The sequence below is a fragment of the Myotis nattereri genome, assembly GCF_964212035.1.
Source record: "Myotis nattereri genome assembly, chromosome: 4".
NCBI classification, from domain to species: Eukaryota; Metazoa; Chordata; class Mammalia; order Chiroptera; family Vespertilionidae; genus Myotis; species Myotis nattereri.
Window position 1 is genome coordinate 18,325,745 of NC_138079.1, and position 17,355 is coordinate 18,343,099.

At 36.3% G+C, this 17,355-nt stretch overlaps 1 protein-coding gene across 2 annotated transcripts in view; it reads right to left on the reverse strand.

Moving 5' to 3' along the window:
- Positions 1-17,355, reverse strand: part of CDH18 (cadherin 18) — a 517,801-nt gene that overhangs the window by 178,621 nt on the left and 321,825 nt on the right. For both annotated transcript variants that reach the window (XM_081089750.1, XM_081089751.1), the window contains exon 3: positions 215-509. In XM_081089750.1, the coding sequence (XP_080945876.1) occupies positions 215-509 (295 nt within the window). The remainder of the gene's footprint in view (positions 1-214; positions 510-17,355) is intronic.

Consider the following 17,355-nt stretch of genomic DNA (forward strand, 5'->3'; position numbering starts at 1 on the left):
AGTTTAATTTTACTAAATATAATAATAACTAGAACAAATATTCCTTAATACTTTAGGCCACGGGAAAGTATTAAACTATTTTAGAACTTCTTCAATTTTCTACACACACACTCGTACACACACACACACACACACACATTAAAACATGTGTTCAAAATATATTTGTAGATCCTCAAAAATATATTAAGTCAAAGTATAAAATGATTTTTCTTACCCATATCTGACATTTCAGGCACGGTAACGATATATGGTCCATCTGTGAACTTTGGAGCATTGTCATTGATGTCTTGCACTTTGATGATGAACTCGGACTCGGGTTCAAGAGGCTTGTTTGTCCGTCTGTCAATAGCCTGGGCATGGAGCACATAGTGGGTCTTCTGCTCTCTGTCCAGGCTTTTCGTTGAGTGGATGTCACCTGTGGTATCATCAATGATAAATATGGTCCCAGCACCTTCTCCAGTAAGGATGTACTTGACAGACCCATCACCTTTGTCAGAATTGGAGTGCAGCTATAAGATACAAATGGAATAATTTAACATACAATTATATTCCAACCTTACTTGCTATTCTGATACCTAACTATCAGTGATTTAATACTTACTTTGAAAATGAATTTTTCCCACAGTGTCTTGTGAGTTACTACAATCATTTATTTTTCTGACATTTTGCTCCTCATGCAATTAATACGGATATTTTCCAAGATGTGTAAAAGACATCCACTGATTGATTTAAGAGAAATTAATAATACTTATAAAAGAAAAACAATAACCCTTGCTGTTACTCTACCAAATCAATATTTTACTACCTACATAGAATAGGGAAAATAAATGACCAGCAAATCCCTGGGAAGAATACTGTTTCCATACTTGTAGAAAAATGTTGTATTGTTTTTTATTTTGTTTTATATTTGTCTGACATTGTATTTTATAGTTAAAACTCGGTAAAATATGTTAGAAAATTTCAGATTAAAGTTATTAAAATTACCACAAGAGATACATGTTTGTTACAGAGACAATAATTTTAAATTAAATATATTTTCTAGATAAATTATTCAATTTGAATGATAAAAACTTCATGGTAGAATGTTTTCTCTCTTTCAAAATTATAAAATTTCACTCAAAATTTAAATAGTATTAAAGATTTAACCAATAAGTAGGCCCCAATTTTAATTAATTGAGGTGTACTCCTTAAGCCTCACTTATTAAAATTAAAATGACAGAATATTCTTTGAGCAGATATTAATTAGAAAAGTAATATTTCAGGAGAAAGGAGGTTTTCAATAAGAATGACAAATAGCATTAAGACAATTTTACCCTACATTTTGTCACTCACATATTAGTAATAGTTTTTAAATTGTGTATAGTTCATATTTAATATTCTATTACAACTCATAATATCAAAGCTCAGTTAAAAAATTCAGAGAATGCCACCGCTATATTTTTGGCTGGGAACAACTTCAGTATTTTATCAAATCAAAACCATATATTTAAAGAATTGTTTCTCCCTAGAGCTCGGAACAGTTATCCTTTATATGAAACCTTTTGGTCACATAACCTCCACTACTTACCTTTTGTTCATTTCTGACACTTGGGGACATTGAAAAATATAACCTGTTCACATAGCATTTTGGTTTCTTGCCATAGTAAAGTGAAAATCTTCAAGGTTTATTTTAAAGTCTCTGAACTTTTAGATGACTTTTAAAAAAAGATAAAATGTAGAAAAAAAGGCTATACAGCATGAGGAAAGGAGAGTTTTTTAGGGAAATGAAGTCAACTGAAACAAATTATAGAACATCAGGAATTATTTTACTGCTTTTTTGAAAATAAGACATAACTAGGGACAAACTTCTGATGAGAAGCACTCAGCAAGATTGAACAAATAAAATTATTTCATAACTGCTTTTATATAAAGAATTAAAACTACGTTAGAAAAATATGAAACATAGTTTTCAAAGAGTCACACTTCATTAGTCAATTAACTACTAAGAGAAGAATGCAGAATGAGTTGCATGAAGACAGTTGTGTGCATGTATAAAACTGTACTTGTTTCTCTATGTCTCTTGACATCATTTTAGTACCTAGAAGAAAAGATCAATCATTTCATCAACAGGCAGCCTATTTCATATTCTCTGATTTGCATCAGTTTCTGACTAGAAAATAGCAAAGTAAAGCAACAAATTCACTGCACAAATATTTTTAGAACCTTTTCTGAGATATTCTTGTTAATAAATTAAATAAGAGGTGAGATAGCAATATTAGCTATTGTTATGATATATATATATATATATATATATATATATATATATATATATATATATATATAAATTATAAGCCTGTGTAAAACAAAAATAAGTAATTAAACATGCTTTTGGGGAAAAGTGGTATGCCTTTTATCAACTAATTTCATAAAGAAATAACAATGGTTACAATTGACTTATCTTCAGGATATATTTGTGTGCTCTTCTATGTTTTTTAGTGAAGTTGACATGATATGATTTAGTTTTGGATTAAAAGTTGATATAATAAAATCATAATAATAGCCGAAACCGGTTTGGCTCAGTGGATAGAGCATCGGCCTGCGGACTGAAAGGTCCCAGGTTCGATTCCGGTCAAGGGCATGTACCTGGGTTGCGGGCACATCCCCAGTGGGAGATGTGCAGGAGGCAGCTGATCGATGTTTCTCTCTCATCGATGTTTCTAACTCTCTATCTCTCTCCCTTCCTCTCTGTGAAAAATCAATAAAATATATTTTAAAAAAAAATCATAATAATAAAAGGGTAATATGCAAATTGATCCTAACAGTGGAACGACCAGAATGACTACTCGACCATTCACTATAAGGTGCACTAAGCACCTCTTGGTCCCTTCCCCTCATCCCGCCGGCAGGCTCCCATTGGGAAACCAGGGGTGGGTGGCGGGGGATATGGGTGGTGACAGGCCAAAGCCCCACCAGTCACCCCACAGACAGAGGGTGGCCTGTGGCGGGGGCAGGGCCGGCAAACAGGCAGGAATGGCCGACCTCTTGGTCCCTCCCCCGGGCCAGCAGGCTCCAATCGCCCCATGGCAAATGGACAACTGGGGTGGTTGGCAGCGGGGGGCAGGGCCAGCTGCTGGCAGCCAGGGAAGATGACCCTGATTGCAGGTCAGGCCTAGGGACTGTACCCATGCACAAATTTCGTGCACCAGACCTCTAGTATATTTATATTTAAAAGAGAAAGGGCTTACCTATGTTGACCAGCAACAGTAGTTAAAATAAATGGTTAAGTTGTCAATCTAAAGTGTTAAAAATATTATATACTCTATGCTTTATATACATCTGGTAGGTAATTCTAATACAAATTAGAATTCTAATAAGAGGAAAATTCTAGTAATTTATATGCTTTAGCCTTTAAGATTTGGATCTGTTTCCATAAAGTTTTTAGAATAAATAAACCACTTAGTTGAAATGTTTCAGAAATTATGTCTAATTTGAAAATATATGTGAATTGTAATTTAAAAGTATTTATATTGTTGCCTAACATAGTAAAAGCTACATTAAAATACTATAAAATGTATTTGGAATATGGAAGGTGTTGTTAATACTCATTTTAAATATTTATATAATCAGTTAAGTGATTTTTAGATGATCATTTTATGAATGGATTATTTAAACTCTCAGCTGGTCTGGTTAAATCTTGAAATAATTAGTTTCATGTAACACCAATGGGGAACCACCACGGGAACATTTAGTCAATTGATTAATAGTTCATATGAGTATGATAATAACCATTTGTGAAGCAACAAAGTGATGCACTCTCAAGATTACCTCGTCTCTACCATACCTGTTCTCAAATATTCAGTTCTTTTTGCAACACACAGTCTGCAACATAGGTAAAGCCTGAGAAAAACACTGGCTAGTATATTGTCTTGTTTGGCTTAATAAGTGGATTTTAAGATCCTGGAAAAGCACACGTTCTGTATTAGATTTTGTAAGGCAAGAAATTATGACTAAAAGTGAATGAATAAATTCATTCATTCATTCATTCATTCAGTGAGTGAGCAATAGTGGCGATAGTACAGGTAAAAATTTTAAAACATGCAGAGAAAGCCTTTACACACAGGTAATCAGGAAATACAGATAATCAGACACAAATCTTTAAGTTGGACAGCCATGAGACACCAAATGAAAGGGATTAGAAGGAAGGCATGAGAAGTAGAATTATTCTGTGTACACACAGGGTACTGATTTACTAACCAGTAAAATATTACATTGTAAGTCTAACTAGCTACTATATTATTTGAGAAATTTTCATTATTTTTACATTGAATTATGGGAAAATATTTAAAAGATAAAGCTGATTTTTAGTCATATATAATGAGTCCTTTTTAGCAATTTTGAAGAGCTAGTGAGAAAGCAGTAGCAGAATCTGATCATAGCACACAGTGGTGGGAATATACTCTTAGAGTCCTAAGATTTTGCAACATGAGTGATATTTTTGTGCTGAAGGACAGATGTTATACTGCTCTAAAGCAAGAATAGGTAATCCTTGTGTATCTGATCACATATTAACAAAGGTTAATGAGCTGCTGCTCTTTAGAGAACAGAAAAAGTGAGAGAATGAAGAAAATTTAGTCACTCAAGTAAAGCAACATGAACCTTTCTCTGGAATTGCGTTAATACACTGACTGCTAACTAGTAACCTATGGCACTTAGAAAGCTAATGTAACTTACCTAGAAAACTATTCACCCTGGACCATGTTAGGATCAGTGCCTAAAAATGTATAGCTTTCAGTCTAATGCAGAATTCCTTGCCAAGATAATATTCTATCCTTTTGGGGGACAATAACTTCAAAAGGTTAAGAAGATGGTGGTAGTTGCTTTTAGCTAGGATTTCAAGGTATGCTAAAAAGATAGGTCACTGATTTAAAATTGTATTTTGGACTACATAATTTATGTACATTTTTTGAGCAAGAACTTATGTTGACCATATTCCAGTGGAAGCCAGAAATAAATTCAGAAATATTATATAGTAATCCCACTATTACCATTTTCTCCAACACATAAAAGACTAATGATGCAAGGTGAGAGGAATGATCCTAAGATGGTATCTTTAAAATGTATGTGTTCTTCATTCCAGAATGTGATATATTATAGATAAACCATAAGCATGTGGAATAAAACTCGATTGAATTATTAATAAATGATTGATGTGAAGGAAAAAAAAACATAAGTAATAGCAGTCACTTGGTCACTAATACATCAGTCACTTGCTACTAAAAAGAAAAAAAATACATAACCATCAGCTTTAAATTTGCATCAATTAATATGTAAAATGGTATGGTGTCCTTAAAGCACTTTGTTCAACCACAAAACTAATGCTAACAATGAAAAGATTAGGAAAAATACATAAGGGTAAGAAAATAAGTAATGCAATTATTTCACTAGAAAATCAGAGGTTTTCACAGACATGCGATGGCCTGTTGAATTTCAGTGTTTAGCTTTTAACTTTTTTATGAGTATTCTTAGAGAATCTTGTAAATGAAGAGGAGGAGGGGAAAAGGAGCAAGAGGTATCACCTGTTTGACCATGACATCCCCTGAATCCCAGATTAGGGATATGAATATGTGTGTATCTGTTACATGCCGTTGAGTTGGCTTCAACTCATGGCAGCCCTGAAAATGAGTGATGTGCCCACTGTCCAATGTCCTGTTTTCAACAGCCCTGCTCAGCTCCTGTAGACTCATGCCTATTAGGGAGTCAACCATCTCTTATTTGGGCTTCCTATTTTCCTGCAGATTTCAATTTTCACAGTCTTTACAAAGAACCCTGCCTTCTCACCATATGCCCAAAGTTGAACAGCTTCAGCTTTGTCATGTTTGCCTCCAGGGATGTTTCAGTGTTTCAGGCTTTATTTTCTTTAGGACTCACTTGTCTTTCTGGTCATCTAGGGTAGAGCTCTTCTCCTACACCATATTTCAAAGGAATCTTTGTGTTTCCCTATCAGCTTTCTTCATTGTCCAACATTTTTGCATGTGCACATAGTAATTGGGAATACAAAGATGTGGATGATCTTAGCCTTGGCCTGTAATGATGTAAGGTGGAAAATTGTAAAATATCTGTTAGATTTGAAGATTGCATAATTCCATACCCATCAGCTTTACTTTTGAGAGCTCCATGAGGTGTGCCAAATATTTGGGCACTGAAGGAGTCAATCAATAGTTGAGAATTTCACTGCTAAAAGAGAGCAATCGGTTGGAATTGGAGTGAGATAAATAAGGAACAAGAATACCTACCTCTATAAAAATTAATGTCTGTTCTTATCTCCCAAGCAGGGCCTAATTGACAAAAAGGTACCTCTGGCAGCTACTTTTAAAAAAGAAAAATCTCAAGAGTATACTAAACAGTACTACAATTCCAGAAAAACAATGGCTCAAACCATTTCCCACATATTAAAGTGGGTTGTGATTTCATCCCCATTAAAACTCTGCCATTACTGTTTATTTTAGCCTCTTTTTTTTTCTAAATAAGAAAGCAGTAACTGCATATAGGGGGAGAGGGAAGGAAGATGATGAAAGTGTGAATGGCTTTAACCCTTTGGGAAATTCATCATACAATAAAATGTTACATTATTGTTTTATCTCACAATCACTTATAGGAGTCTACTCATCCAATACATATTTTTGGAGCATATGCCAGTCATGGAGCTCAATATGGGTACATGTCAAAGAGCAAGCATGCAGGGGTCCCTGCCCTGCTACAGCCTACATGTATCCCAGTCAGGAGAAGCAGACAGTAAACAGATGACAACAATGAAAAAGAACAAATTAGGAAGACTGTATATTCTAGATGTCAAAACTTACTATAAAGCTACAGTAATCAAGACCATGTGCTTTTGCAGTAAAGATTACTGGAATAGAAAAAAAAAATTCAAAAATAAACCCATGCCTTCATTGTGGTTTTCAATAGATTCCAAGATAATTTGATGGAGGAAGAAATAAACCTTTTAATAAATTTTGAAACTACAACAGGGTATTCATATGCAAAAGAAAAAAATTGCATCTCAAGCTGACTTCATATACAAAACTAATTCACAATGGTGGATCAGCAGAAATTAGCTTCTATACATGACAAGTTAGGAAGGTAAATGAGCTGAAGAGGGAACTGATTACAAATTTCTGCCAGTTAAAAAATAATAATAACAACAATCTGCTGCCTAATTTTCAATACATAACTGTAGTTGTTATTTTTTAACCATTTGTTGAAGTTACCCATATCTTCAAGCACCACTTCCATTTTCATAAATACAGAAGGTGCTCATCATTTAACTGGGTAAACCAAACTCAACTGCTCTATTAGGTCTTGAGCTTAATTGTATAAAAAGAATATCTATGTGTTTTCTTGTCAATAAAAAGTAATAAGGAATCCTTCTTATGCCAGTATTTTTCCTAACATTTTCCCATTTCTTGTAAATAAATAGAGTATCTCATTTTCACAAGCTAATTTTTACTCTGATTTTATCACTATATTAAATTACATCACTATCATCCACATTATTTTTCACAAAATACTTAAATACATCTTATTAGTTTAAGAGTTTAAATAAAGTTAAAAAAAAACCCACAACTTTATCTTGGCAATCCTTTACCCTGCTTCTAGACATGTTTTTCCCTTGGTTATCTAATTTACCAAACAGCAGAACATCACAGCCTGGTTCACGTGGACTTCCATTTCTGCTTCAATAACTTCCCTGAAGAGTAAAATGATTTTCCATCACTAGCTGCAAATTCACTGTAGGCAACATTCACTTATTTTTCTAGCTTTACTGTAATCTCTTTCCTTGATGATTTCTATATGGTAATTTTTTTTAGATTGTTAATAATGTTTCCTAAATTAAAATACAGTTTATAGTTACTCTCAAGTCACATTTTACTGGCCTTGGACAAAAGTTTGCTCATGGAAATTGTTATGGCATGATTGAAGGAATGTATATTTCTTGTCAGATAATATTGCTAAAGTGATCACATCCGGCTTCCTGAGTGTTTTTCTTATTGGATTATCAAAAATAAATTGGAAAAGTCGTTATGTAAAATGCCTTTAGAAGAAAAAAAATTCACAATAATGTGTTATTACAAGTCACATATAAGAAAAAAAATATTTAGCCCTAGCTGGTTTGGCTCAGTGGATAGAGCATCTGCCTTCGGACTGAAGGGTCCCAGGTTTGATTCCAGCCAAGGGCACATGCCCAGGTTGCGGGCCCTACTCCCACCGCAGGAGACAACTGATCGACGATTCTCTCTCATCATTGATGTTTCTATCTCTCTCCCTCTCCTTCCTCTCTGAAATCAATAAAAATATATTTAAAAAGAAAAAAAAATATTTAAAATTTATATATGACAGCAAAAAAATAGGTACATTAACTGTAAAGGTGATATTAGAAAATAGAAATATATGTATGCCCTAGAACCTTCTTGAATAATTAATTATGATCACCATAAATGACAAAATAACAAAAAGACAAATAGTGTAAGCAATAGCAAAGTTCTCTCCGTGTCTAAAGGATTGATGTAAGACATTTAAAAATTGTTACATTATTTACCTTCTATTTATATAAAATATGGTTTTACCGAAACCACTTTAAGAGAAGCTGCATTACATAATGAAGAATGATTGCTAAAGATTTGATATCTGCCATAGTTTTTTTCTTTCTCAACATCAGTTTCTAACATACGAATTAAACACTCAACATAGATGAGTTCCAGAGAGAACTGTAGGTGAAAAGAGAAAATGTGATGGGAACAGAGGAGAAAAGAATGCTGGCAATGCCTCATTTGAAATGAAAAGCAAGAGGCAGCATTGTTTTGCACATCTGTGATGTTTTGCTACTTTCTGCATTTCTTTGCTGCATCTAAGGCATCCTTCATTACCATACAAAGATGCTATATCTCTCCTAGAATACATATTTACTGATGTTTAAAGTCATTTAAACTCTTCTCTGCAAAGGAAATATATAGTCTGATTTTAAAATCTATTTTAAACTCAAACATTAGATTGGCATGGGACATATTAATGCAAAAGTAACGTGGGGATAAGGACTCATATGTAATAACTTAATCAATAATAAAAAAGTGAAAGAGCACATCTTTCCATGGCACTGAGGGAGGACAAAATGGACTTTCATGCAGTACAGTCTAAGTTAGTGGGTTGTGATAAAGAGAGAAGCAAATCCAGATTTATGGAAGAAAAAGCCATGTCCTTGAGGATATATCACACGACAGCGGAGTGTAGAGGCAGTCAGCAGTCTCGTTCTGGAATTTTCATGAGCAGCCTTATGCTTACTTGCCTTGGGAGCTGAATCAGTTACTTTATTTAACTTCCTTGGGACTCAGTTTCCTCCACTGTAAAATGAGGATGATCACATTATCCCTAACTTACAAGTGTTGCTGGGTTCAAACCTCATTTTTAATGACAGAAATAATTCGTATTCTAGTTCTAAAAAAGCTCTGCATGGAAATGTCACTCTAAACCTGGCTAATCCTTCAGACCTTTCTCAATTTAGCAGGACAGCTTTTGAAGGACAGGATCTTTTCACTTTGTGTTGCCTATATAGCAATAATTGTTGATTTAAATATTTTAATTTCACTAAATGCCTTTGTGTTCTTGACAGTGGTTTAAAATTTTGTGTAGTCTAAGACATTTAAATGTGACATCTGGTTTACAGATGCAAAATGTATTTGAATGAATGTTCTTTGCTGCTCTAAGCTGCATTAACTTTGCTTCTGCCTAATTAATAGGGACAGATCCTGATAAAACCCTTTTGAGAGCTTTTGCGGGTCTATGCACCAGAATAATAAATTCATCCGCTGTGTGCCCATATGCAACATGAAGGCTGGATGCAGCAGTGGAAAGAACATGACATTGAGTCTGACAGGCTTCTGTTCACATCCTGCTCCCACCATGTATTCAGAAGGCACACTGAGATAAGTCTCTTAACCTCCCTGGGTGAGTGCCATACAGAGTGATGGGTGTGGAAAGAATGGATCAGACATAATAAAACCATGAAAGACATAAATTAACATTCTAAAACATATATCTACATATTAATATATTAGGTGTTTTCAACTTTCAGAGCAGCAAGAGTGAAGGAAAAAGAAACACACGACTAGATTTTAAATAATCATCTCTCACTGGAACCCGCGAGATGTTGCTCTTACATTCCCAACTTAATACCCTTTCAACTAGGAATTCTTAGGTTGACAATGCTAAACAGGTGTTCAGCCAGCGAAAGCTCATTCACCAGGTGGGGCTGCAGGCAAGCCTGTCATTGCTGCTCCCCTCTCTCTGCCACTCTCACAGGTTGTTAGGGATCCTTCTGTTTCATTTGTTAGAGCCCGTTATGAATTGTGTACTCTTTCCACATGTATCATGATTGCCTTGGCACAGGAATAAAATGTCATATCATTGAGTACAAACAATGACATCCCATTTGACTCTTATAAGACAAGGAAACACTTACTAGGGGAATTTCAGAAAAACAGTACGTTTGTGCACTGCTGATGGGAAGGCAGACTGGTGCAGCCACTGTGGAGAACAGTATGGAGTTTCCTCAAAAAACTAAAAATGGAACTCCCATTTGACCCAGTGATTCCACTTCTAGGAATATATCCCAAGAAATGAGAAACAACAATCAGAAAGGATATATACACCCCTATGTTCATAGCAGCACAATTCACCATAGTTAAGATTTGGAAACAGCCTAAGTGCCCATCAGCAGATGAGTGGATTAGAAAACTGTGGTACATCCACACAATGAAATACTACACTGCGGTAAAAAAGGAAGGAATTCCTATCATTCCCAACAGCATGGATGGAACTGGAGAGCATTATGCTAAGTGAAATAAGTCAGTCAGAGAAAGATGAATATCATGATCTCACTCATTTGTGGAATATAGTGAACAACATAAATCAATGAACAAAAACAGACCCAGAAACAGAGAAGCATCCATCAGACTGTCAAACCTCAGAGGAAAGAGAGGGGAGGGTTGGGGGGAAGGGGGAGAGATCAACCAAAGGACTTGTATGTGTGCATATAAGCCTAACCAATGGACACAGACACTAGGGGGTGAGGGCATGAGAGGGTGGGGGAGCAATGGCAGGATAAGGACACATATGTAATACCTTAATCAATAAAGGAAAAAACAATAAAATAAAGAGTACTCTGTAGTAATATGCTTTTCATGCATTTTAAACTATACAATGCTAACGTTAAAATGCTCTGTGCTATTTATTGAGTGCGTACTTTTTGCCAGGCACAATATTATATACAAAAAATCATACAGGTAGCCATTATTTTCTTCAGGTTATACATGACTAAAAACATTATATTTCTAACTTTTGTACTTCAACATTTCATTTATTTATTCATTCAGCAGTCATTTGTAAATTTTAATTATGTACCAGGTGTATAATATTATACATTGTTTTGAGCAAATTTATGTTTTTTAAAAAGGTACAGGCTGTGTTTTATAAACATAACTAGAGGCCCAGTGCATGAAATTCATGCACAGATAGGGTCTCTAGTAGCTGCCGGCTGCTGGCCAGGGTCTTCCTTCATTTCATACCGCCCCCTGGTGGTCAGCACATGTCATAGCGAGTGATGGAACTCCAGGTCAGTCAAACTCCTGAGGGGACACTTTGCATATTAGGCTTTTATATAGATAGATATGCTGAACTGGAGAAATATCTACATAAAAACTAAACTTAATAAAATGCAAAATTAGGAAAACATAATACTTCCAAAATTCACAGTGCAGATATTAGTAGGTAAGATCGAAAAAGTTGTTTTCTTTCTCTGGAAACCAAGAATTCACCTTTCAATGATCTGACCAGTGAATTCACGTGAGCCCACATAGATGTGCAATAAAAATTCAAATACTACTTGGGAAGTTAGCAGTGATCTCTATCAGTGCTGGCCAACTGAAAAATCATCCAAGCCACATATGCAATTTAAAATTTTCCACCAGCTACATTCAAAACATTTTAAAAATAGCAAGTAAACATCATTTTAATAATATATTAATTTAACCTATTATATCTAAAATATTATCATTATTCTTATAATCAAAATTAAAAAATATGAGATACATTATTAATTTCATTTTGTCTTTAAAATCTAATACAATTTTATTATTTATTTATCTATTTATCCTCATCCAAGGATATGTTTTTATTGATTTTATAAAGAGAGAGAGGAAGACGAGAGAGAGAGAGAGAGAGAGAGAGAGAGAGAGATGAGAGAGAAACATCAATCAGTTGCCTCTTATACACTCCCGGACCAGGGATCTAACCCACAACCTTTTTTGGCTTATGGGATAATGTTCCAATCAACTGAACCAGGCCTGATGCACCTTTTACACTACAGAAAATCTTAATCTGAACTAGCAACACTTCAAATGTTCAGAAGACACTTGCTAGAGTATTGAACAAATGCATCTCTACTCGTTGGTCAAGGGGGTGGTTACGTGGATGCAAACATCCGTAAACATTCATTGACCTGAATTTTTAAATGTGTGAGAATTATTCAATATTAACCATGTATTAAACATTAATAGTGGATAAAATACTGTGATGTTTGATATTAAAAAAAAACTAGAAGGAAAATTATCTCATGGAATAAAGATTTATATACAATGACATAGATAAATACTAATTTATTATACTGTATGCTATGCATAGCTCTTGAGCCAGTAATTTTAATTTTACAAAATCATTTACAAAATTGTTGAACAAAAGCATACTTGCCTCCATGCCCTTGTCTTTTCTTGTCATTTTGAAAATAATCATATATATTTCCAAATTCCCCCTTCACTATAGATCTTACAACGGGTTCCTGAACTAACTGGAAGCCCCAGTCTGTTGTGTAGCTGATGTCTTAGGTTTCTACATGGTGTCTTATCGACAGTTTCAACTGCCGCAGGCATTGTCCTTCTACCATACCATATTCATTCTTACCACTCTTTCTTTCACTTCATTCATTTCAAAAAGAGCACTAACTACACTTCCTATGAAAATGGTTAATGCTTTGCCAAAGGTGAAATAGCTAGTAAGCAGTTCATGTTTAGGAGACCTGACTTTTCAATCTGCACTAATTAAAGTCATTGACACCTGACTCAGGTCATAATACAATTCTTGATATATTGAAAGTGTCAAATGCAAAATTAAAATAAAATCAAAGTTGGATTACAATGTCGGGTGTATGATAAGATTTATTGCATTATTCTATATAATAACGAGTCATTGAAAACAAATAAAATGTTAAATAATAGATAAATAGACAAATTATGGAATATTTTAAAATGAAATGTTGTCTAGCAACTTAGAATGCTATTGTATCCATATGTTTAGTAATTAAAAGATAATTATACAAGTTTTTAAAAGTAAAAAAATTCTAGAAATTATTTGGGTAGAAATTATCCTATTGTTCAATGTAAATATACATAGAAAGCTCTACAATGGCATAAAAATGTTAATAAAATATTTTTTAAATATACTACAAATAATGAGTTTTAAATTCTTCTTTAATTTTTTCTGCATTTTTCAATATTCCTACAATGAATACATTCATTACTTGTGAAATTTAAAAAAGAAACTAAAGTGCATCTATAATTAATATATCGTAACATGCCACAACTAACATAATCCTGACATATAAACTGTGATTTTCAGTAAAGTTCAGGAACTCAGCCATAATGAATGTGTTCCTGAACTTTACTTAATTCATTTTTTATATTTCAAAAAGCAGTGTGAAACACTTGGCACATTAATAAGAGAGAACTGCTCTTGTAAACATTCAGAACTAGAATGAATTTAGAAAAGAAACTTTTACAACTTTCATAAACAGTCAAAATAGTGTTCTTCTATTTTTTAAGTAATTACCACAACAAAATGATAAGAAAAAAATCCTTTAGGTTTCAGCTTTTTCTCCATGGTCCACTTTTAAGACTGTATTAGATTAGATAATCAATTAAGAAAAGCATAAGGAAAAAAAGTCAATAGCGCATGCTAAAAATAAAAGCCTACGATTCTTTCTAAATTAAGATGACCCTGGTGTGTTGACACTGATATAAATATGTCAATAGGCCAGACTACTTTATTATATGCACTAAGTATTTTTTTTTTTGCAGTCCCCATATTGCTACGCACATTTGTTAACTTTGATTTTAGCAAAATAGAGCAACTGTTTCACATACATGTTTTAAAATATCTTTTTTATTGATTTTAGAGAGGAAGGAAGAGGGAGAGAGAGAGAAACATCAATGGTGACAGAGTCATTGATTGATTAGCTGCCTCCTGCACACCCCACACTCTTCGCAACCTGGGCACGTCCCCTGACCAGGAATTGAACCATGACCTCTTGGTTCATAGGTCAATGCTCAACCACTGAGACACACTAGCTGTGCTGCTTCACCTACATTTTAAAAAGCAAATTTATTAAAATGAAAGTAACATGTTATAGTTTGACCTGTATAGCTACAATCAACCTCCTTGAATATATGGGACTTTAACCCTACCTAAAAATGGAAAAATAAAATAACCTTAAATGAAAGAAAGGTGAAGAGAAGAAAATAGCATGCTATAGGCTCCTGTCAATTCTAAAATAACTTCCTTAATTCTCCTGATATATATTTGAACTCTAAGTCCACTATGTCTTCATTGCAATCCACACACACTTATCCACTTAACCATACACTGCACATTGGGTATTATACTAGATAAAATTTCAATATGTATTATTGTCAGAGAATTGAAATAAAATCACATTTAATGAACTATAATTTCAAAATCATTGATGCAATAAATTTAATATTTTTTAAGCACTAAAATAATTCATATAAAAAACTTGGCACATTTAAGAAAATATCTTGTATGCCTTCCAAAATGATATCATCAACCATTATTTTATTACAGTTGAAAATAAAAACAATGTATTACTGGTATCAATAACTTTCATCATATTATGAACATTTAAAAGTAAAAATATATGCCTTCTGTGACATTGTACATTAGCACTAGATTCTGTTTCTTCAGAATTCTTTAGCAGTAAACTTTCTGCTCTTCTTGTGCTTACTACTTAAAGTAGCTTTTCACAAATTGCTAACAGTGTGAAAAGGGCCTATTCTTCCCTGTTGCTAGAGGGAGTGGAATTCTTGCTATTTCCCTAGAAAAGGAATTTCCTGAAACTCACATGGGAGGATGCAATATTGTGGAAAGCTTTATTTCCGTGGAATTAAATCCCTGAGTTTCCAAAGTCCCATTTCCCTTAGTCCAGTCATAGAGGAAGTGTAGCTGGAGCTTTAGTAGAGCTAAAATAAGAGCCAGTATACAGAACTTCCTTTCCATGTCTGCACAGTCCAAAACAGCATCAGGCTAGTTTAATTTGTTTCCCCACTGTAGTCCATCAGTCAATTGCATGCGGGGTCCACAGGCCCACATGGCGATGGAGGAAATAAGAGCGAATGCAAGGAAGCCAAGAGTACAAGAGAGATAATTTCTTTGTTTAGGAGATAAAGTATTCCTAAATTTTCAAGTGCTTGCAGTGGCCATGCCCATTCTCGCCAATAATTTCAGTTCCCAGTTGTGATTGACAGACAGATGCCTTCCCTATGTCACCCTGACTGTACCAGGCATGCCTCTATCTTCCCTTTGTTGGCCCCTTCCTCCAGTGTTTTGCAGGGAATAGTATGCTGGTTCCCTGGGAAGTGCAAGTTACAGCTTCCTAGTGGAGCTACCCAAATGACATGCCTATAAAGTTTGGCTCACTTTCTATCTACACTAATAAAAGAGAAACATGGTAATTGGCGTACGACCGCTACCCTTTTCATTGGCTAATCAGGGAGATATGCAAATTAACTGTCAGCCAAGATGGCAGCCTGCAGCCAGGCAGCTTGAAACTAACATGAGGCTTGGTTGCCTCAGTGACAGAGGATGTTGGAGGAAACCAACGTTCCCCGCCTGTGGCTGCAGGCCTCTGAGCGGGCAGTTTAAGAAACATTGTAACAAATACTGTCAGACTTCAGCCAGCAGAATTGCAACATTGTATGCAAAGGCCAGAAACCTACTTTCAGCAGCGGAGGCTAAGAGCTGGAGCCAAGCCTCAAGGTAAAGCTGGCCCAGAATTTAAAAAAAAAAAAAAAAAAAAGGAAAAAAGGAGTGGTTGGAAGCTTCAGTCACCTCCAGCCTGAATACAGCCCTCAGCCCCTCACCCAGACTGGCCAGGCACCCCAGTGGGGACCCCCACCCTGAAGGGTGTGTGACTAGCTACAAACAGTCATCATCCCCTCACCCAGGATGGCCAGGCACCCCAGTGGCGACCCCCACCCTGATCCAGGACACCCTTCAGGGCAAACCAGCTGGCCCCCACCCATGCATCAGGCCTCTATCCTATATAGTAAAAGGGTAATATGCCTCCCAGCACTGGGATCAGTGGAGCCGAGAGGCCTCCCGGCAACGGGATCAGCGTGACAGGGGGCAGCGCCCAAACCCCCTGATCGCCCTGCGGCTCTGTGTGTGACAGGGGGCAGGGCCACAACCCCACCCCCCCAACGGGCCCTGCTCTGTGTGTGATGGGGTAGAGTCATAACCTCCCCATCGGCCCTGCCCTGAGTGTGAGAGTGGCGGCGCCCCAACCCCCTGATCGGCCCTGCTCTGTGGGTGATAGAGGGCAGCGCCCCAACCCCCTGATCCGCCCTACTCTGTGAGTGACAGGGGTGAGCTCCTTAACCCCCTGATGGGCCCTGCTCTGTGCATGACAGGGTACAGATCCCCAACCCCCTGATGGGCCCTGCTCTGTGCGTGACGGGGGTGGCGCCGAAACCTCCCCATCGACCCTGCCTTGAGTGTGACAGGGGGCGGTGCCCCAACACCCCAATCGGCCCTACCCTGAGCGTGACTGAGGGTGGCATCGTAACCTCCCAATCTGCCCTGCTCTGTGCATGACAGGGGGCAGCGCCCCAACTCCCCAATCGGCCCTGCTCTGAGCCCGACCAGGATCTGCACCTAGGGATTGGGCCTGCCCTCTGCCACCCGGGAGTAGGCCTAAGCCAGCAGGTCGTTATCTCCCGAGGGGTCCCAGACTGCGAGAGGGCACAGGCCGGGCTGAGGGACCCCCCCTCCCCCCCGAGTGCACAAATTTTTGTGCACCGGGCGTCTAGTTATTAATAACTAGCTAATTACAATGGTATCAAAATGACCTTATGATGCCACCTCTGTAGCTGGGCAATGTCTCCAAGAGTGGAATGAAGTTAAGAGAAGTCAAAGAAAGCAAATGAAGACTAAATTAATGTGTACCAAGCTTGGATTTACATATTCTCTCTCTCTAGA